Raw genomic sequence first — 21,044 nt, 5'->3', positions numbered from 1 at the left:
AGACCCGCTTTTCATGACCGTAGCTCCTGTCATTTGAGTGCTTATTGCGTGCCCAGTGCCTTGCAAATGTTATCCTATTGAATCTTCGCCACGACCCTGTGAAGGAAGCCTTGTTATCTATCCCCATTTTACTGGAGGAAACTGAGGCTCGTGGAGGAAAGTCTCTTGCTCAAGATAACACTAACTGCAAGTCAGGCCTTGTACTTTGATCCCATTCGAGAACTCCCACTCTTAACCACACGTCTAACAGTAGAAATAAACTCATTCGCAAGAGAGTGTTATTTTGTTATGTAGGAATGACGGCGATGATGAAACTTGTGGTAGGAAAAATATTGACCGCGATGGTGATAATAGAAATGGAAAGGTTTCTGGTTCTGGAGGTTAAGGCCTCAGTTCTAGCTGTTCCACTCTTGTATGTGCTTGTAAGAATTTCTTAATTTCTCTGAGCCTCTCGGCTTCCTTATCTGCAGATTGGGAGCAACAATTTCTGTATAATATAATTTGTAACAGTAACTATAGTTCAGTGCCTAGCATCTAGTCATAACATGGCCTCTCATTTGTAACCTTATGAGGTGGTGATATCTACTGTATAATCCAGGATCTCAGCAGGAAATAGGTGGCACATTTAAATTAGGATGATCTGAGAGAAAGTCAATAAAGGTGTGGGTAGGGAAATCAGGAGTGAAGGTTTAGTATTCCATGGCAAGTAACTCCAGAACCTGGTGTCCATCTTTGGGCCGGAAGGGGTGAAGGGTGTGATCTGAATTGTGTGGAGAGGGCACCTGAGACCTGCTGATAACTTTGTTCAAGGGATGCAGCCCCAGTTTCCTGTCAAGGATTGGGGTGGGGGAAGAAATACCCTGACCTCTCTTTCTTCCTCCCACCAAACTTATGCTGGTGCCTCCTGCTGGGCAGACCCATCTGGAAGCTGGAGAGCCAGGAAACCTGTACATGAGGTCTATACTCGGGGACACAGGGCAGGGAGGAGAGGATAGGGTGTTTTTGGAGAGGGCAAACAGAAGAGATGGAGCACATTCTCTTTTTTTTTTTTTTTTTTTTTGAGACAGAGTCTCTCCCTGTCACCCAGGCTGGAGTGCAATGGCACCATCTCGTCTCACTGCAACCTCTGCCGCCCTGGTTCAAGCGATTCTCCTGCCTCAGCCTCCCCAGTAGCTGGGATTCAGACACGCGCCATTGCGCCCGGCTAATTTCTGTATTTTTAGTAGAGACGGAGTTTCACCATGTTGGCCAGGCTGCTCTTGAATTCCTGACCTCAGGTGATCCACCCACCTTGGTCTCCCGTAGTGCTGGGATTACAGGTGTGAACCACTACGCCTGGCCCACATTCTCTTTTTACAGATGAAGAAACGGGTTCAGAACAAATGATGAAATGATTTGCTTTAAGTCATTCATAGTGGGATTTACACTTAAAATGTGGACTAGATGCCACACTGGATGTGAAATCACTCAGTGAATGTGAAGTTGCGAATCCAGTTTACTCATTAAACCTTACTGAGTCAGTTTCCTTATAATACTCTCTGGCACTGATATTTTTGTTGTGAGATAGTGATGTCATCCATTGGTATAGCTTGTCCCACCCATTACATTTGATTGTCAGAGGAACCAGTTGGGGTTGGCAGGTGGTTACCATTTCTACTTTTTTTTTTTTTTGAGACTAAGTCTCGCTCTGTCGCCCAGGCTGGAGTGCAGTGGCACAATCTCCGCTCACTGCAAGCTCCACCTTCTGGTTCACGCCATTCTCCTGCCTCAGCCTCCTGAGTAGCTGGTACTACAGGCGCCCGCCACCACGTCCGGCTAATTTTTACTATTTTTAGTAGAGACAGGGTTTCACCGTTTTAGCCAGGATGGTCTCAATCTCCTGACCTCGTGATCCGCCCGCCTCGGCCTCCCAAAGTGCTGGGATTACAGGCGTGAGCCACCGCGCCCGCCCTCTACTTTTTATAAATAAGTGTGCTGAAGCTAATTTAGTCTTACTCATTCAGCAAACACAGCGTGACACTGGGTACCAGATTGACTGTGTCCCTGCCCTTGTCGATATTTCTTCAGACTGCTAGTCCTGGGCCTTTCGATGAGCCTATTCTGTGAGGTGGGGAAAGAGAGGTTTGGGACCAGAGAGGTTAAGTCCTTGGTGAGGGTACACAGCTTGCTAAAGAGCAAGAAAGGGGAGAGCAGAGGTCTCTGGCCACTAGTACTCTGCAGTTGCCTGTCCTGCCACAGATCACCAAGGATGGGATGGAGTTTAGAATGTGACCACACAGGATAGGACCTGGCAAGTGATGAACTGAAGACCCTCTGGCCTTATCCTCTTTGTCCTGCGGTCTAGAAATGGACTTTTCCAATTTCTGCAAGCCTCCCACCCACCTCATCCTGATCCCACAGCTGCTTCTTCCTGCTGTAACTGCTCTTATGGCGGAGCATAATGATGAATTGCTTCCAAATAGGTCTATGAGAAACTTGGCCTTGCCATATTTGAGAGTTCTGGTTCTCATCCCTGAGTGTTTATTTTTTTTTATTTTTTATTTTTATTTATTTTTTATTTTTGAGAGCATCTCACTCTTGCCCAGGCTGGAGTAGTGGTGTGATCATGGCTCACTGCAGCTGGGACCTCCCAAGCTCAAGTGATCCTCCCAGCTCATCCTCCAAAGTAGCTCGGACTACAGGCATGCGCCCCCACGCCTGGCTAATTAAAAAAATTTTTCTTTGTAGAGATGGGTTCTTACTATGTTGCCCAGGCAGGTGCTGAATTCCCGAGCTCAAGTGATCCTCCTCTGCCTCAGCCTTCCAAAGCGCTCGGATCACAGGTGCAAGCTACCGCACGTGGCCTTGATTATATTTTATGGAAGCTGGCAGTTTGCTGTGGTATCTGTCTAACAAAAGCAAATATTTTCCATTGTATGTGTTTGTGCGCTGAAACTAAAAGTGGCACTTCATGGTGGCTTCGGCAGATTTGTCAGTGCAGCAGTACAGAGACTATGGCTTTGCAACCCTGTGTGAACCCAAGCCTTCCATTGAGTAGTGGAAAGGCCTTGTACAAGTTATTTCAGCTCGCAGAGCCTTGGGTGTCCCAATTAGTAAAATGAAGGTTGTAATAGTGCTTTCCTCATGGGACTGTTGTGGGGTGTGGCACAATGTGCCTAAAGCTCTTGGCACAGTTTGGCGCATAATAGGTGCTGCTCCATTCTCCCTTCCCTGCCTTTCCCTTGATTGCACCGGTTGTTTACTTTCCATCAGTCCTCTCTGTTATTTCTCCCCCATTCTAGTACAGCTAGGTGTAACACATTTTTCACATTGCTAGGGAGTTAAATCAGTTAGCAGATCATTTTGTGATTGGTTAAGTTTCCTTTAAAGCATCTATGTTATTAATCCCAGCTACTCGGGAGGCTGAGGCAGGAGAATCGCTTGAACCTGGGAGGCAGAGGTTGCAGTGAACTGAGATCACACCACTGCACTCCAGCCTGGGTGACAGAGCAAGGTTCCATCTCAAAAAAGAAGAAAAAATCTATGTCATCAATGATGTTCTAAGACCAGAATAGACCAGCATATGTACTCATTTATCAGTATAGATTGAACTATGTGGAAATAGCTCTTTTAAGTGCATATCAGTATGTATTTAATATATGTACTTTCAGGGTACTTGTCCATATATAGTATCTTCATCATTTTACCCTAAAAATCAGAAGTTTACACCAAAAGCCACACCTTAAAGGCAACTTCTTGACTTTAGTGACTTTTATACCTTTTTCTTCTGCTGATCTACACGTGGTGTTCATGTGAGGGGCACTTGCATACGTAGATATTGGTGACACTGACTAGCAAGTGCTCTCCCACTCCTGTTCGTGCTCCGCAAGCACACTCTAGAGAGTTCAGACTGGTGATGTGGTGGGGATTGAATGTTCTTTAATGAAGAAAGTGTATCCTTTTCAAACTTCACTTCTCAAACATCCCAAACTGTGATTACTTTGTGTGACACACTTGATAGGTGATTTTGAAACATCAGTGTGTCATGATAGCCCATTTAAGAACCAGAGCTTTAGCCCAGCTCTTTCATGGTACAGATGAGGAAACAGAACAAGTAGGTATTAGAACACTTGTGTCCTGATCTAGTCCAGTGCTTTTCAGCCTATCATGTGATCATCGGATGAGTTCAGCTTGTCAGGTTTTATGAATCATAAACAGGAGAACATTGCTAAAAGTCTTAAGATTTAAAACTTAGGGATCATGTTCTTATCTGTAATTGATTATTACCTTTGGCATGTAATTTGATAAATACAAAGCAGTTCACATCATGTACAAGAGTTTCTCACCAGATGCAGTGGCTCACACCTGTAGTCCTAGCACTTTGGGAGGCTGAGGCAGGATGATCCCTTGAGCCCAGGAGTTTGAGACCAGACTGGGCAAGATGGTGAGACCCCATCTTTACAAAAAATAAATTTAAAACATTTAGCCGGGTTTGGTGGCGTGAGCTTGTAGTAGCAGCTACTCAAGAGGCTGAGGCGGGAGGATCACTTGAGCCCGGGAATTTGAGGCTGCAGTGATTGGTGACTGTGCCACGGCACTCCAGCCTGGGTAAGAGTGAGACCCTGTCTCAAAAAAAAAAAGAGAATTTCTCAAAGTCACTGTTTTTCAACCTGGGGGTCACAGTCGTAGGTCGTGAATTTATTTTAGCTGAAACAGCCAGTGCCACCTGAGCCATACTGTTTTTCAACTGCATAGGTCTGTTTTGGGCTCTCTCTCCAGTTTGTCTATCCTGTGTCAATTCCACTGATTAACTTATTGCTAAGGCTCGCTATCTGGTAAGACAAATCCTCCTACCTGCTTTTTTTCTTTCCTTGCGGGGTGTTTTGGCTCTTTCATATAAATTTTAGAATTATTTTGTCAAGGTCTGTGAAAAACCCTGTTGGTTTTTTTATTTGAATTGTATTGAATTTATGGATTATTTAGGGGAGAATTGACGTTTTTGCCGTAATGATTATTCTAACCCAGAATATGCATATAACTCCATTCGTCTAGGTATTGAATATTCTTTCTATTTTGAGACATGGTCCTGCTCAGTTGCCCAGGCTGGAGTACAGTGGCATGATCTCAGCACACTGCAACCTCTGCCTGCTGGGCTGAAGCGATCCTTTCACCTCAGCCTTTCGAGTAGCTGGGACCACAGGCATGTGCCACCAGACTCAGCTAATTTTTACAATTTTTGTAGAGACAGGGTTTTGCCCTGTTGCCCAGGCTGGTCTTGAACTCCTGGACTCAAGTGATCCGCCTGCCTCAGACTCCCACAGTGCTGGGATTACAGGTGTGAGCCACCGCCCCTGGCCAAGTCTTTAATATCTTTCAGTCAAGTTTAAAAACATTTTGCCATACAGGTCTCACACATTTTTGTTAGATGTATTTCTAGGTACTTTATAGTGCTTGATATTTATGCTATCCTATTTAAAATTACATTTTAAAGCTTGCTGGTTTATAGAAATGTAATTTTTTTATTGTAAAAAACATATAACGTAAACTTTGCTATCTTATTCTTAAGTGTATGGTTCAGTAGTGTTAAGTATAGTCACATTGTAATCCTTCATATTTGTATTCTCTGAATGGTTGGTCCTTGTCCCCACTCCATTTAAAGGTTCACTGGCTACTTCATTGTTAAAATTTTTATCCTCAAGTTCAAGTAATCATATTCATTGGCTGTCTTTCTGTATTTTAATTAAATAGCTAGTACCTGGATTATTAGGGTATGTTGTCAGATGGTAGAGTGTAATTTGAATGAAGTATAGGTAATCTTTTATCTCTGGAGAGGGAAATATTCCTAAAATGTGGCAGATGTTGGAAGAGTAGATACTAATGAAGTCTTGGTGTACAGACTTAAATTATCCCTATATCCCAACAAAAGCTTTTTAAACAATTCACCTTTTTATTTTGAGATAATTGTAGATTTCCATGCACTTGTAAGAAATAATAAAGATTTTTGGTGTACTTTTTACCCAGTTTCCCTCAATGATAACACTTTGCAAAACTATAATATATAATAACCTGGATATTGACATTGATATAGTCAAGATACAGATCAGTTCTATCACCATAAGGATCCTTGATGTTGCCTTGAAATTTTTCTCTTGTCCTAACATTTTGTGATGTTATATTTACATTTCACATTTAAGTGTGATCCATTTTGAGTTATTTCTGTAAGGCGTGAAGTTTAGGTCAAGGTGTATTTGTTTTGCCTATGGATATCCATTTGCTCCAGCATCATTTTTTGAAAAGGCCTTTTTTTTTCCTCTGTTGCATTGCTTTTGTCAAAAATTATTTGGGCATATTTGTGTGGGTCTGTCACTGGGTTCTGTTCTCTTCATCTGTGTATCTTTCTGCCATTCTCACACTGCCTTGATCATTGTAGCTATATTGTAGGTTTTAGTATCAATCAGGTAGAGTGATTACTCCCACTTTATTCTTTTTCAAGATCATTTTTAGCTTTTCTAGGGCCTCTGCCATCCCATATACATTTTAGAATAAGCTTGTCTAGGTCTACAGAAAACCTTGTTGGGATTTTAATTGGAGTTTCAGTAAGCCTGTAAGTCAGTTTAGGGAGAATTTACTTCTTGACTATGTTGAGTTTTTCAATCCACGAACATGAAATGTCTCTTTTTTTAGGTCTTTGATTTCTTTCCTCAGCATTTTGTAATTTTCAGCATACAGATTTTGTAAGCTTTTTAAATATACACCTAATTATTTAGGTTTTTTGGAGTGATTGTCAATGGTGCTATGTCTTTAAATTTGGTTTCCACATGTTCATTTTTTTGTTTTTGTTTTTGTATGTTTATCTTGTATTCTGTGACCTTGCTCAGTTCACTGTTTTTGGAGTGTTTTTTTTTTGAGACGGAGTCTCACTCTGTCGCCCAGGCTGGAGTGCAGTGGCGCAATCTCGGCTCACTGCAAGCTCCGCCTCCCGGGTTCACGCCATTCTCCTGCCCCAGCCTCTCCGAGTAGCTAGGACTACAGGCGCCCGCCACCACGCCCGGCTAATTTTTTGTATTTTTAGTAGAGACGGGGTTTCACCGTGGTCTCGATCTCCTGACCTTGTGATCCGCCCGCCTCGGCCTCCCAAAGTGCTGGGATTACAAGCGTGAGCCACCACGCCCGGCCTGGAGTGTTTTTTTTTTAATTGGTTCCTTAAGATTGTCTACTTAGCCATATCATCTACAAATCAGGACAGTTTTATTTTTTTCCGAGCTGTATACGTTTTATTTTCCTTGTCTTACTGAACAGGCTAGAACTTATAGGACTTTGTCGGAAAAGAGTGGTGAGAGCAGACATCCTTGCCTTGTTCTTGATTTTAGGAGGAAAGCATTCAATCTTTTACCATTAGGAATGATGTTAAGGTAACCCTATATCCCAACTTATGGGATAGATTTCTTATAGATGCTCTTTATCAAGTTGAGGTTGTTTCCCTCTATTCCTAACTTGCTGAGTGTTTTTACCATGAATGATTGTTGGATTTTGTCACGTGCATTTTCTGCATCTATTGATACCATGAGTTTTCTTTAGCCTTTTGATACACTGGATTACAGTAATTGATTTTTAAATGTTGAATTCACCTTGCAAACCTGGAATAAATACCACTTGGTCATGGTGTATAATTCTTCTTATACACTGAATTTAATTCTTTAAATTTTCCTCTGCATCCTACTTATTTTGATTTGTTGCAATTTCATTTTCATTCACTTTTTTTAATTTGTAAATTTTCTTGGAGACTTCCTCTTTGACCTGTAGATTATTTAGAAGTGTATTGCTTAATTTTCAAGTGTTCAGAGATTTTCTTACTGTTAGTGGTTTCTAATTTGATTCCATTGTGGTGACAAAACATACTCCGTATGGTTTTCATTTCTCTTAAATTGTTGAGGTTTGTTTTATGGCCAAGGATATGGCTTCAGTGAATGTTCTATAAGTACTTGAGAAAAATACATATTCTGTATTGTTGGGTGGGCTGTTCTCTATATAAATTAGGTCATGTTCGTTGACGGCGTTGTTGAGTTCTTCTACAACCCTGTTCTGCCTAGTTTTAAAAAAAATAAACAATTTTCTTTCTTTTTAAAAACTTAACAATTTTTAAATTTTCTTTTGTCTTTCTAATTTTCTTTTTCTTTTATTCATCTTGTTTTTGACCAGGTTCATCATATTCAAGTGTCTAGTAGTTTTATCAGTTGCTGAAAAGGGAGATGTTGAAGTTCCCAAATGTAATTGCTGCTGTGTCTCTTCTTTCAGCTCTGTAATAGTTTTTGCTTCATGAATTTTCAAGCGCTCTTTGGTTCCTACACATTTAGGATTGTTATGTCTTCCTGGTAGATTGATCCATTTATTATTATGTGTCATTATATAATATAATCCTTTTTACGTCTAGTAATTTTCTTTGCTCTGAAGTCTACGTTATGTGATATTAATATGTCCGCTTCAACTTTTTAATTAATGCTTGCATATTATCTTTTTCTGTCCTTTTCCTTTCAACCAGTTTACACGTGTCTTTGAATTTGAAGTGAGTTTCTTGTACTCACCATATAGTTGGGTTGTGTTTTTATCCACTCTATTATCTACCTTTTAATTAGCATATATGCACCATTCACATTTAAGGCAATTGTTGGTTTATTCAGACCAAAGCCTGCCATTTTACTATTTTCTGTTTATTTTCTGTTTCTCATTCTTCTGTTTCTCCTTTCTTGCCATCCTGTGGATTATTTGCATATTTTTTAGATTTTCATCTTGATTTATTTATTTATTTTTTTGAGATGGAGTCGTTTTGTCACCCAGGCTGGATCTCTGCTCATTGCAACCTCCGCCTCCCGGGTTCAAGCAATTCTCCTGTCTCAGCCTCCTGAGTAGCTGGGACTGCAGGCATATGCCACCACACCCAGCTAATTTTTTGTATTTTTTGGTAGAGACAGGGTTTCACCATGTTGGCCAGACTGGTCTTGAACTCCTGACCTCATGATCTGCCCGCTTCAGCCTCCCAAAGTGCTGGGATTACAGGTGTGAGCCACCACACCCGGCCATCTTGATTTATTTAAAGTGATTTTTAGTGTAATTGCTTTGAATAGTTTTCTCAGTGGTTGCTTTGGGTATTAAAATATACAGAGTTGACTTACATGGTATCAGTGTTTTACCACTTGAATGAAGTGTGGGAATCTTCCATTTCAGTTCTCTTTCCATCCCCACTTTTGAATAATACTGTGTTGGGTATCAGAAGTTCTTACAATGTTTGTTTCATTACATACGATTTAGAAAGCTCATGAGGAGAGGAGGATTATCTGTCGTAGTTCTCGTATTTCTGCTCTTCCTGTTCTTTCTTCCTTTTTGATGCTCTAGGATTCCTTCTTTTAACTTTTCTGTTCGAAGAACTTCCTTTAGCTATTCTTCAAGGGTAGGTCTGCTCGTGACATTTTTTTCATTTTTCTTTGTCTCAGATATATGGTAACTTAAAATAATTTCAGTTTGAAAAGTTCCAAATGTACAAATAAAACTTTATGTACCTGTCACTCAGCATCAACAGATACCAACCTGCTGCCACTCTTGTTTCTCTAATAGGGATTTCCATCTTTTTTTTTTTTTTTTTGAGATACGGTCTTGCTGTGTCACCCAGGCCTAGAGTGCAGTGGTGTGATCTCGGCTCGCTGCAACCTCTGTCTCCCAGGCTCAGGTGATCCACTTCACCTCCCAAGTAGCTGGGACCACAGGCGCATGCTACCATGTCTGGCTAATTTTTTGTATTTTTGGTAGAGATAGGGTTTGACTGTGTTGCTGAGGCTGGTCTCGAACTCCTGAGCTCAAGCAATCCACCTGCCTTGGCCTCCCAAAGTGCTGGAATCACAGACGTGAGCCACCACAACTGGCTTCCATCTTTTTTATTTAGTAAAATAAAAGAGGTCTTACAGTGTACCTCACATATGCTAAAGGACGTTATGAAATTACCTTTTTATTTTTTAGTTTTTCTTAAAGACCAGTGTAATAGTAGAAATTTTTTAAATCCTTGGAAGACCTGGCATGAGCTAGAAACTAGTAGTGTCCTCATTTTATAGATGAGGAAATAGAGGCTTAGGAAAGGAAATAACTTACCTAAGGTCACATACTTTTTATTTGTTTCATTAGAATGCCTCCTTTATTTCCAAGAGAACCCAAATGTCTTCTAACAGGAACTGTAACAGATTTGAGGGAGCTTTATGTTTGTTACAGAAGCCTCTTTTATTGTTTTGCCTTCTGCCTGTGGGTACGTGCTGGGTTGCTGTTTCAGTGGTTTTCTCAGATAGCACATTTATTTTGTTTGTGGCAGGTATATGTGTAGTTACCAGTAGTGACAAAAGCTAAGTTACTTGATGATGGCGTTTTAAATTTCAACTTGTTTCTTTTCCTGTTAGTTGTCTATCAACGTCTATGACTACAACTGCCACGTGGACTTGATCAGACTGCTCCGGCTGGAAGGGGAGCTTACCAAGGTGAGGATGGCCCGCCAGAAGATGAGTGAGATCTTTCCCTTGACTGAAGGTAAGCTTCAGCAGTCAGGCTGCTTTTAGAAACAGAAGCAAGGCTTGTACATTTTTTTCAATGTTGAAAGTGGGACATTCTCCTTGTAGAAAACCTGGAATGTACAGTGTAGTGGAAAGAAGAAAACGCATCAGAGTTAGCTATTTTTAGTTTATTACCTTGTAGTTTTTTGCAAAATGTAGTTATGATCATATAACACGGATTTTGAATTCTGATTTCTTTATTCTAACGTTATGGTAAACATTTGTAATGTAATTAAACTTGGCTTCCATTTCTGTATTTCCCATTTCACTATTTATGTATTTAACCCATTCTCTTGAAACCAGAAAATTGTAAATACATTTAAACTTTTACAGACAGTTTTTTATGTAAATGTTTCATACATTAATTGTTCCAGAATAGTTGGGCATTTAGGTTATTTCTACTTATTTGCTTATTAGAAACATAATTGCACTGAACAACTCTGTAGTTCAATCTTCATGAATATTAATAAGTGATCTTTGGGCAGTACTTAGAACACTTTGGTCCTAGATCCCACTCTACCCCTTTTCCCTTCTACAAAGCATAACTGCCGAGTGTAGATGCTGGAGTCAGATGACCTAGATTCATTCCTGGCTACATCTTTTACTAGCTGTGTGACCTTAAGCAAATTATGTAAACATTCTAAGGCTCAGTTTTTCTAGCAGTTAAATGATGGCAACAGTAGTTTCTGCCTTGTAATGTATGACAGAATAGGATTAGCTATTACTATGTATAACACTTAACACAGGCCTGGCATGTCGTCATCCTTAGATAGATGTCATTATTATTAGTATTACTATCACCAACCCTACAGGATTATGATAAAGACTGAATGAGAAAAGTGCTTTGCAAAATATAAAATGCCTAACAGGTGGAGGATATTATGATTTTAGTGATTTGAACTTCTTTGGAAGCATAAAACCTCCTATGTGCTTAGTTCAGGTTTTAAGAAGTGAATTTCTGGAAACAACACCAGGTTGTGTAAGATGGATGAAACATTTGCATGCTGGTGTCTCTTAGAAAAGTCCCTGCACTCAGCCTACCCTTTGGTATTAATGCAGGAAGTACTTTTGTCTCGTAGAGCTCTGGCTGGAGTGGCTGCACGACGAGATCAGCATGGCCCAGGATGGCCTGGACAGAGAACATGTGTATGACCTCTTTGAGAAAGCCGTGAAGGATTACATTTGTAAGTTCCCGTGGACCTTTTTTGGATATCTGGCAATGTCATGTAGATCAGTCTGCTGTTGAGGACTGTATCATGAGATGTTGCTACCCAGAAAAGGGAACGTTAGTCTCACAATTATCAAGATTTAAGTTCAGTCGTCTTATCATTGTCTTTGGTCTTTAATTGAGGAAGTTTAGTCTTAAAATAAAAGTGGAAGAAGCACTTGTAGTAAGGGAATGAATACACTCACACTCAGGATTTATTGACAGTGAGAACTTACATGGTATTTCTAGCTGATCTTTTATACATTCAATAGGTTTTTAGAGGTTTTGGACAGGATGCTTTAAAAAAAAAAGATTGAAACATTAAAAGAAAACCTTTTTATTCTGAAGTAATTATAGAGTCATAGGAAGTTGCAGAAATAGTACAGAGAAGTCTTGTATACTCACTCCACCCAGTTTCCTCCAATATCTTGTTTCTGTAGTACAAAATCAAAACCAGGAAATTGACCTTGGAACAATGGGAAAAAAAAGACATTTTATTACATGTGTAGATTCATCTAACCACTGCTGCAGTCCAGATACAGAACCGTTCTGTCCCCACAGAGACCTCCCTCTCCTGCTGGTATTGACATCTTACCAGTGCAAGTGGAGTATAGAAGACTCACCTCCCTTTAAGTCTCTTTACCATCCCCTGTATATAGTATAATTGTCTTAAATATTTTCTATATGTGAATTGGGGACCACATCAGACAATGCTGTGGACAAAATGCTTTTAAAAAGCGTTTTAAGGCTGGGTGTGGTGGCTCACGCCTGTAATCCCAGAACTTTGGGAGACCAAGGCTGGTGGATCACTTGAGGTCGGGAGTTCAAGACCAGCCTGGCCAACATGGCAAAACCCCGTCTCTGCTAAAAATACAAAAATTAGCCAGGCATGGTGGCACATGCCTATAATCTCAGCTACTCAGGAGGCTGAGGCAGGAGAATTACTTGAACCCGGGAGGTGGAGGTTGCAGCGAGTTGAGGTTATGCTACTACACTCCAGCCTGGGCAACAGAGCGAGATTCTGTCTCAAAAAAAAAGCATTTTAAGGCCAGACATGGTGGCTTATGCCTATAATCCCAGCTATTTGGGAGACCAAGGCAGGCGGATCCCTTGAGACCAGGAGTTTGAAATCAGCCTGCCCAACATGGGGAAACCCCATCTCCACTAAAAATATAATTAGCCAGGCGGGGTGGCATGCAGGCCTGTAATCCCAGCTACTCAGGTGGCTGAGGCATGAAAATTGCTTGAACCCAGGAGGCGGAGGTTGCAGTGGGCTGAGATTGTGCCGCTGTACTCCAGCCTGGGCGACAAAGTGAGACTCTGTCTCAAAAAAAAAAAGCATTAAAAAAATTTCCCCTTTCAGACTGAGTGTAGTGGCTCACGCCTGTAATCCCAGAACTTTGGGAGGCTGAGGCAGGTATATCACAAGTTCAGGAGATCGAGACCATCCTGGCTATCACGGTGAAACCCCGTCTCCACTAAAAATACAAAAAACTAGCTAGGCGTGGTGGCACGCTCCTGTTGTCCTAGCTACTTGGGAGGCTGAGGCAGGAGAATTGCTTGAACCCAGGAGGCGGAGGGGGCAGTGAGCCGAGATTATGCCTCTGCACGCTAGCCTGGGTGACAGAATGAGACTGTGTCTCAACAAACAAACAAACAAACAATTTCTCCTTTCAGATTTCGTATCCTCTTCCTTGTTGACTTCCCACTGGGAACAGTCCCCCTTGTGAGAAGCATTGCTACTTACCAGATAGACTGTTCTGAGATAGAGAATTTTTTGTGTATCTTTACGAGCCAAGAAGAATTCACAGTTTTTTGGTTTATAATCTGAATAATGAAAATAAGAGGTGTTTTATGAATATAAAACTATATTACATGTGTGTGTGTTTTTTGAGACAGAGTCTCGCTCTGTTGCTCAGGCTGGAGTGCAGTGGTGCGATCTCCGCTCACTGCAACCTCCCCCTTACCCAGGTTCAAGCAATTCTCCTGCCTCAGCCTCCTGAGTAGCTGGGACTACAGGTGCCTGCCACAATGCCCGGCTAATTTTTGTATTTTTAGTAGAGACAGGGTTTCACCATATTGGCCAGGCTGGTTTTGAACTCCTGACCTTGTGGTCCTCCCGCCTCAGTCTCCCAAAGTGCTGGGATTACAGGCGTGAGCCACCGCACCTGGCCAAATGTGTTTTTAAAAACTATACCTGTACGTCTGCTCTGTGGCCCATGAATCTTCTTTTAGAACCACTGATAATTTTAGCAGTGCATGGTGTTCCCATGATTTCTTATGATCCTGTTACCCCCTTCTTGCCCTCTCTCAGCCATTGTTAATAGCACCAGTTATCTTTTTCTGAGGATCTATGGTCTTCTCCAGACTGTAATGTTTTTTAGTCCTTTATGGTCATCTCTGCTGTTAGGCCTTCACTGTTATTTAGTGCTGCTGTATCAGTACTTTTTTGGCAGGCACATTTCTTTTGTTATGCATCAGTTTTGATATTTGGGTATTTTATATCCCAAACTAATTGAACACTTCTTATTTTTAGGTCCTAACATTTGGCTAGAGTATGGCCAGTACTCAGTTGGTGGGATTGGTCAGAAAGGTGGCCTTGAGAAAGTTCGCTCCGTGTTTGAAAGGGCTCTCTCGTCTGTCGGTTTACATATGACCAAAGGACTCGCCCTCTGGGAGGCTTACCGAGAGTTTGAAAGTGCGATCGTGGAAGCTGCTCGGGTGAGTACCTGTGGTTGTCTCTGAACGGGCTGGGGCTGTCTTTGTAAGTCCCCTTGGAAGGCTTATTTTGAAACACATGTCCAAGATGAATCTTGCAGTTCATATAGTTAACAAAATGGTCTTTGCCAATCCCTTAGTGGTGGGGTGATAGATAACCTTTTTTTATACCCCTTCTAGCATTTGATACAATATGTATGGAAGAGGTATAAATTTTTTTAGCTTGAACTGAAAATTTGTTGAGATATTTTTTGAAGTAGCAAGAACCAGAGTTGGTCAAGTGCAGTGGCTCATGCTTGTAATCCCAGCAGTTTGGGAGGCTGAGGCCAGAGGATCACTTGAGTTCAGGAGTGCAAGACCAGCCTGGGCAATATAGTGAGACCCCATCTCTACAAGAACTAAAACATTAGCTGGGCAAGATGGCGTATGCCTGTGGTCCTAGCTACTCAGGACTCTGAGGTGGGAGGATTGCATGAGCCTGGAGTGTGAGGCTGTAGTGAGTCGTGATCACACCACCGCACTCCAGCCAGGGTGACAGCGAGAACCCTTCTCAAAAGAAAAAGAAAGAACCACAGTTTGTCATTTACTACTAATTTGCTTCTTTAGCCCGTAGCTGGCTTCCTTTCCCCTTTTGACCGGGAACAAACCTTTGATTCACAGCTTGAGAAAGTCCACAGTCTTTTCCGGCGACAGTTGGCGATCCCACTCTATGGTAAGAGAAACTGACATGTCAACAGCCAGCTCTCTATGGTTTTTAAAATGCTTTGGGGAACGACATGTAGTTAGACCTTTCCCACCATCCTGTGAGGCAGGTAAAGCTGGTGGTCTTACTCTCCTTGGATATTGTCTCTCTGGATGAGGTCCTTGGTAAAAACGTCTTGAATGTTAGTGCTTAAGAGGGTTGTGAGGGTCAGAGGCAGAACTGGAAGCCAGACTCCCTGACTCCCAGGTGAGAGCTCTTTTCTCCGTTGAGACCTAGTTGGAAAGGCAGAGTTAGGGTCTCTGGAAGGAATAGTGAATGACACTGTATTTTTGGGGGGAAATTCATTGAACAAGAGTTCCATTATAATCATTTTCTCTTCACAAGTAACCTCTTCCATAACAGCAGGAATTTTACATGGGTTGAGATCATTCCTCTATGGGAGGGATTTGGTTCAGAAGGGCAGTTGACTGGAAGTACTCATAAGTGAGTTTCTTGGGGTTTGGTAAAGAGTTTCCTTATTTGGTAAATACATTTTGGCAATTTAAGCCTTTGAGTCTTTGGAGTTGTGAGTGTGTGCGTGCTGGGAGGATTTTTCTGAGTATGGGAAGAGTGTGGCATGGCTGTTATGTTTGTTCCCTAGACATGGGCATGTGTTGTACGTACTCAGAACCTCTGGGCAACTTTACTGGAGCCCACGTTATTTCTCTTCATGGTTTATTGGATTTAACAAGTTATAAAGTAGTCGTCTAATCAAATGGTTGGGTATCATGCAGAAAACACTAGAGCTGAGCCAGCTTGCAGATTTCACCTGCCAGCATGAACCAGCCTAGCATAATGATTGGAATGTGAACTTGAGCCAGACTGCTTGGGTTCACAGCCTTGCTCTACCATTAATGGTAGATGAGCAACTGAACCCTCTGCTTCAGTTTCCTCAACTGCAAAATGAGGATCACAATAGACTACCTTGTAGAGTGGAGTTGACTGAATGAGTTAATGGATGTGAAGTGGTAGAACATAGGTAACACTGGGTAAGTGTTGTTAAATTGTTGCTACTAGTGTTATTGACTGATTAATTAGCTGGGAGCATTGCCTGGGACATTGTTTTAAGACAGATTCTACAGGCAGGTTTGGGCTCAGCAGAAATCAGAATTTGATCAGTAAGAGCTGCCATGCCACAGATGTGGGAGGGGCTAGTGGTACCTGAGTCTCATGGCTTAATCTGTGTTTGGGTTGATAAAGCCCAATGGCAAGACCCACGGGGCTGAATCCATCTTTCAATAGATATGGAGGCCACATTTGCAGAGTATGAAGAATGGTCAGAAGACCCAATACCAGAGTCGGTAATTCAGAACTATAACAAAGCACTACAGCAGCTGGAGAAATATAAACCCTATGAAGAAGCACTGGTAAGTGTTGGCTTCTTTTATAGTAAACGTCTCTCTACAAACCTTTCCCTGATGGATAGTTGCAAGTTAAACAGTATCTTTAAAATGTTTTATTGTGAAATATATAGAGTGTATAAATGTATACATACAGTTTACATACTAATAATAAAGTGAACATCCATGTACCTACCACCCAGGTTAAGAAATAGAACAATGCCAGTACCTTAGAAGTCTCCTATGTGCCCCTCTCCGATTGCCTCCTCCTCCCTCTCCCGAGAGGTAATCACTTTCCTGACTTTTGTGATAATCATTCCCTTGCTTTTCTTTATAGTTTTACAAGCTATGAAAGTATCCTTAATTAATATATTGTTTAATTTTGCTTGCTTTTGAACTTTTATATATTGGAATCATGCTGTATATTTTATTTTCATTGAACATGCTTTTGGGTTTTACTCATGTTGCTAAGTATAGTTCCGGTGCATTTGTTTTCATGGCTGTAAAGTTGTATGTGTACTGCAATGTATTTATCTATGTTGCTGGATAGTTGCATCATTTCCAGTTTTTTGCTAAGAGGAGGAGCAGCGCCACTCTGAACATTCTTGGGTGTATCTCCTTGTACACATGAAAAAGAGTTTCTCTAGAATATGTACTTAGGAATGACTTTGCTGGATCATAGGGTGATGTTAGTGTTTTCCAGGTTAACAGTTTGCACTGCTGCCAGCAGTATCTGAGAGTTCTCGTTTCTTGTGCCAATCTTGGATATTGGACATACTTAAATTTTACTTAATTTGATGAATTTGAAATTGTAGTTTTAATTTGTATTTTCTTGGTTACTAATGAAGTTGAGCATCTTTTCATGTGGATTGGCCATTCAAATTTTTGTGTGCGTTAAAGTCTTCAGGCTGGGCACAGTGGCTTATGCCTATAATCCCAGCACTTTGGGAGGCCAAGGCGGGAGGATTGATGGAGGCTAGGAGTTTGAGATCAGCCTGGGCAACGTAGCACAACCCTGTCTCTACCAAAAAAAAAAAAAAAAAAAATTAGCCGGGGTTGGTGGCTTGTGTCTGTAGTCCCAGCTACTCCAGAGGCGAAGGTAGGAGGATTGTTTGAGCCCAGGAGGTCAAGGCTGCAGTGAGCTGTAATCATGCCACTGCATTTTCGCCTGAGCGACAAAGCAAAACGCTGTTTCTTAAAAAAATGTCTTTGGGCCGGGCGCGGTGGCTCACGCCTGTAATCCCAGCACTGTGGGAGCCCGAGTCAGGCGAATCACGAGGTCAGGAGTTCAGCCTGGCCAACATAGTGAAACCCCGTCTCTACCAAAAATACAAAAAATTAGCTGGGCATGGTGGCGGGCGCCTGTAATCCCAGCTGTTTGGGAGGCTGAGGCAGGGGAATCACTTGAAGCCGGGAGGTGGAGGTTGCTCTGAGCTGAGATAGCGCCACTGCACTTCATCCAGCCTGGGCAACAGTGTGAGACTCTGTCTCAAAAAAAAAAAAAAAAGTCTGACCAATTTCCCTTTTGATGTATCTTTTTTCTAATTGATTTGTGGGAGTGCTTTGTCTTAAGTCTTATTTTAGGCTGTATGTGTTGCAGATTTTCTCCCCAGTTTGTTGTTTGTCTTTTCACTTGTTTTTTTTTTGAGACAGAGTTTCGCTTTCACCCAGGCTGGAGTGAAGTGGTGTGATCTCGGCTCACTGCAACTCCCCCCACCCGCCGAATTCAAGCGATTCTCCTGCCTCAGTCTCCTGATTAGCTGGGATTATAAGCCCTTGTCACCAAGCCCCGCTAATTTTTGTATTTTTAGTAGAGACGGGGTTTCACCATGTTGGCCAGGCTGGTGCCACATCTGTCATAGATTAGCTGTCCATTTATGTGTGGGTCTTTCTTCTGGATTTTCTATCCTGTCCCACTGGTTTGTGTTACATTGTTGTAATGATGAGAGTTATGTTTTGCTCTTGGATGGGGTGAGTCCCATCCACATTGTTCCTCTTCAAGAGGATCTTGGCTTTTTTTTTTTTTTTTTTTTTTTTTTTTTGCCTTCAGTGCTTCCATCGGATTTAGAATCAGCTTTTCTAGTTATATTTTTTAATTCTTTTTTTTTAATTGGAATTGCATTGACCCTGGAGATCAATTTGGGGAAGAATTTACATCTTCCAATCTATGAACATAGTATAGGTTTCTGCTACTTATATCTTGTCTTTCTGTAAAGCTTTATAATAATATAAATTTGTCCAGTGTCTTCAACACTTGACCTTTAGAGCCCCCTGCGAGGGAGATTTGCTGGTAACAGATTTTCTCTGTTTGAAAAGGTCTTTGCTTCCCTTCTTGAAAATTATTTTCTTAGGCTATAGAATTCTAGACCAACAACAGCAAAAGAATTCTAGATGGACAACGTGTTCTCTCAGCAATTGATTGTATCTTTCTGTCTTCTGATGTCTGTTGTTGCTGTTGAGAAGTCAGCGTTTGTATAAATCTTGCTTCTTCAGAGGTAGTCACTGTTTTTTCTTCTGACTGCTTTTAAGATCTCATTGATTTGGTTTGCTGTCCTCTAATTTCATTGCAGTAGGTCCGTGTGTGGACTGGCTTGAGGTTTTTTGGGCTTCTTGACTCTATTTTTTCTATCTTTCTTTGCCAACAATAGGATTGTGAAGGTCAAATTCTTAATATACGTCAAGCCAGCAAAAAAAAGGTTAACATTTACTTAGCTTGCCACCCTCATTTAGATTTTGTCCTTAGTCCTTAGTATTTCTTGTTTCTTTGCCAGTTCGTTGATGACTTTTAAGAAGATATTATATTTAATTTAGCAGTTTTAGTTGTTTTGAATGGTACAGTGTGTCTGGGTAACTAATTTTTCCTCGTTACTGGAAATGGAGGCTCTGAAACACCCCCTTTCTATGTACGGAGTCTGTGTGTTTTCTTACTCTCCTGCACTACTTCTTCTTTTCTTTTTCGTGTGTAAATGATTTGCACGTACCTGTGCTTCCCAAAATTTCAATCATTCAATTATGTCATGGCCATCAGCAAACATCAGCCTGAAGAGAAACATCGAATAAGATTTTCTTCTAAAAAGAATTTGATTGTATGTCTTTGGATCATTAAACATTCAGCACAGCTGCATCTGTCTTCTGCATTTTCCTACATTCTCCCAGGAACTGATATTTGGAATAAGAAACCTGAAATAGCATCAGGCACCAGAATTTTCCAGTTTGGTTGTATTAACTCTACTCAGTAGCCCAAGAACATGACTTCTGGTTTGGAAGGGTGGTTAACAGTGTTCACTGGCACTCAGTTCCTGATTGATGGGCCACTTAATTCCCTGTGGTCTAGGAATGGATTTAGAAAAGGGTTTATGGAGGCTTTGTAGTGACTGCCATGAACTGGCACTTTGGACCAGATGAGAAGACTCTTGTTTTGCTCAAGAAGTTGTAGAGGCTGTAGTGGAGTGGTTCTGAGAGTGAGGATTTGGCGATTCGTAGTTAATGTAGCCAGTTTAGCCAAAATTTATTTTATTTGCAGATGTGTTTTGCTTCCTGCCAGTAACTAATTCAACTTTAATACAATTTACCCGTACTCCAGTTGCAGGCAGAGGCACCAAGGCTGGCAGAATATCAAGCATATATCGATTTTGAGATGAAAATTGGCGATCCTGCTCGCATTCAGTTGATCTTTGAGCGTGCCCTGGTCGAGAACTGCCTTGTCCCAGACTTATGGATCCGTTACAGTCAGTACCTAGTAAGATCACTGTTCTAATTTCATTTTATTTTTCCAATTTAGAATCTACTTAAAATCAGTAAGAGTGCCAGGAGTTTGTTGCATACGGCCCGACTCTTGCTTTTCCTCCATCAGCTTTTTCTCATCTTTGCCAGCTCGTTTAGAAAGTTTTAGTGTTTCAAGTTATTTAAAAATGGTCACTAACTCTAAGTAAAATTAGCATATTGTCTGTGTTGAGGACTTATAACAAATTGATATTTTTCTTTTAACTTTATTATGGCAAGAATGTAAACATATAAAAGTATAAAAACGTATAAAAGACAGATCAGTAAAATGAAACTTCGGTACCCCTCACCCAGCTTCAACAATTATTAACAATTATAGCTTTAGTTTACTTTGATCTGTAGTCTCACCTACTTGTCCCTTCTGTGTTACTTTGAATCAAATCCAGAAATGATGTTTTGTTGGTAAATATTTCTGTATGTGTATATAAAATATTTCAGTATGTATGTATAAAAGAATCCAAATGAGGTCTATCCAGTAGGATTGGCTGGCGTCTCTTAAGGCTGTTTTAACCTGTAAGTTGCTCCTCTCCTTCTCCCCCACTCCCCTTAGTGATTTTTGTTGTTGTTGAGGAAACCAGGTCACAAGAGACGTTTATAAGGACATTTCTTTCGTCACTTGGTTGTGCTGGCAGTGTCTTATTGATGGTGAATGCTTAATAAAGTTTAATTTCCTAACTCTGGAATTCTTT

General features: G+C 41.1%; 1 protein-coding gene across 3 annotated transcripts in view; it reads left to right on the top strand.

Moving 5' to 3' along the window:
- The window catches only part of SART3 (spliceosome associated factor 3, U4/U6 recycling protein), a 37,397-nt gene that overhangs the window by 685 nt on the left and 15,668 nt on the right, over positions 1–21,044 (top strand). For 2 of the 3 annotated variants that reach the window (XM_055236339.2, XM_055236341.2), the window contains exons 2-7: positions 10,416–10,542; positions 11,645–11,749; positions 14,309–14,493; positions 15,151–15,202; positions 16,475–16,599; positions 20,156–20,311. In XM_055236339.2, the coding sequence (XP_055092314.1) occupies positions 10,416–10,542; positions 11,645–11,749; positions 14,309–14,493; positions 15,151–15,202; positions 16,475–16,599; positions 20,156–20,311 (750 nt within the window). Of the gene's footprint in view, positions 1–10,415; positions 10,543–11,644; positions 11,750–14,308; positions 14,494–15,096; positions 15,203–16,474; positions 16,600–20,155; positions 20,312–21,044 lie in introns of all 3 variants that reach the window. The other variant, XM_055236338.2, reaches the window with a different exon arrangement.

This window comes from Symphalangus syndactylus, chromosome 13 (assembly GCF_028878055.3).
Source record: "Symphalangus syndactylus isolate Jambi chromosome 13, NHGRI_mSymSyn1-v2.1_pri, whole genome shotgun sequence".
Lineage (NCBI taxonomy): Eukaryota > Metazoa > Chordata > Mammalia > Primates > Hylobatidae > Symphalangus > Symphalangus syndactylus.
This window is presented reverse-complemented; position numbering and strand designations above follow the sequence as displayed.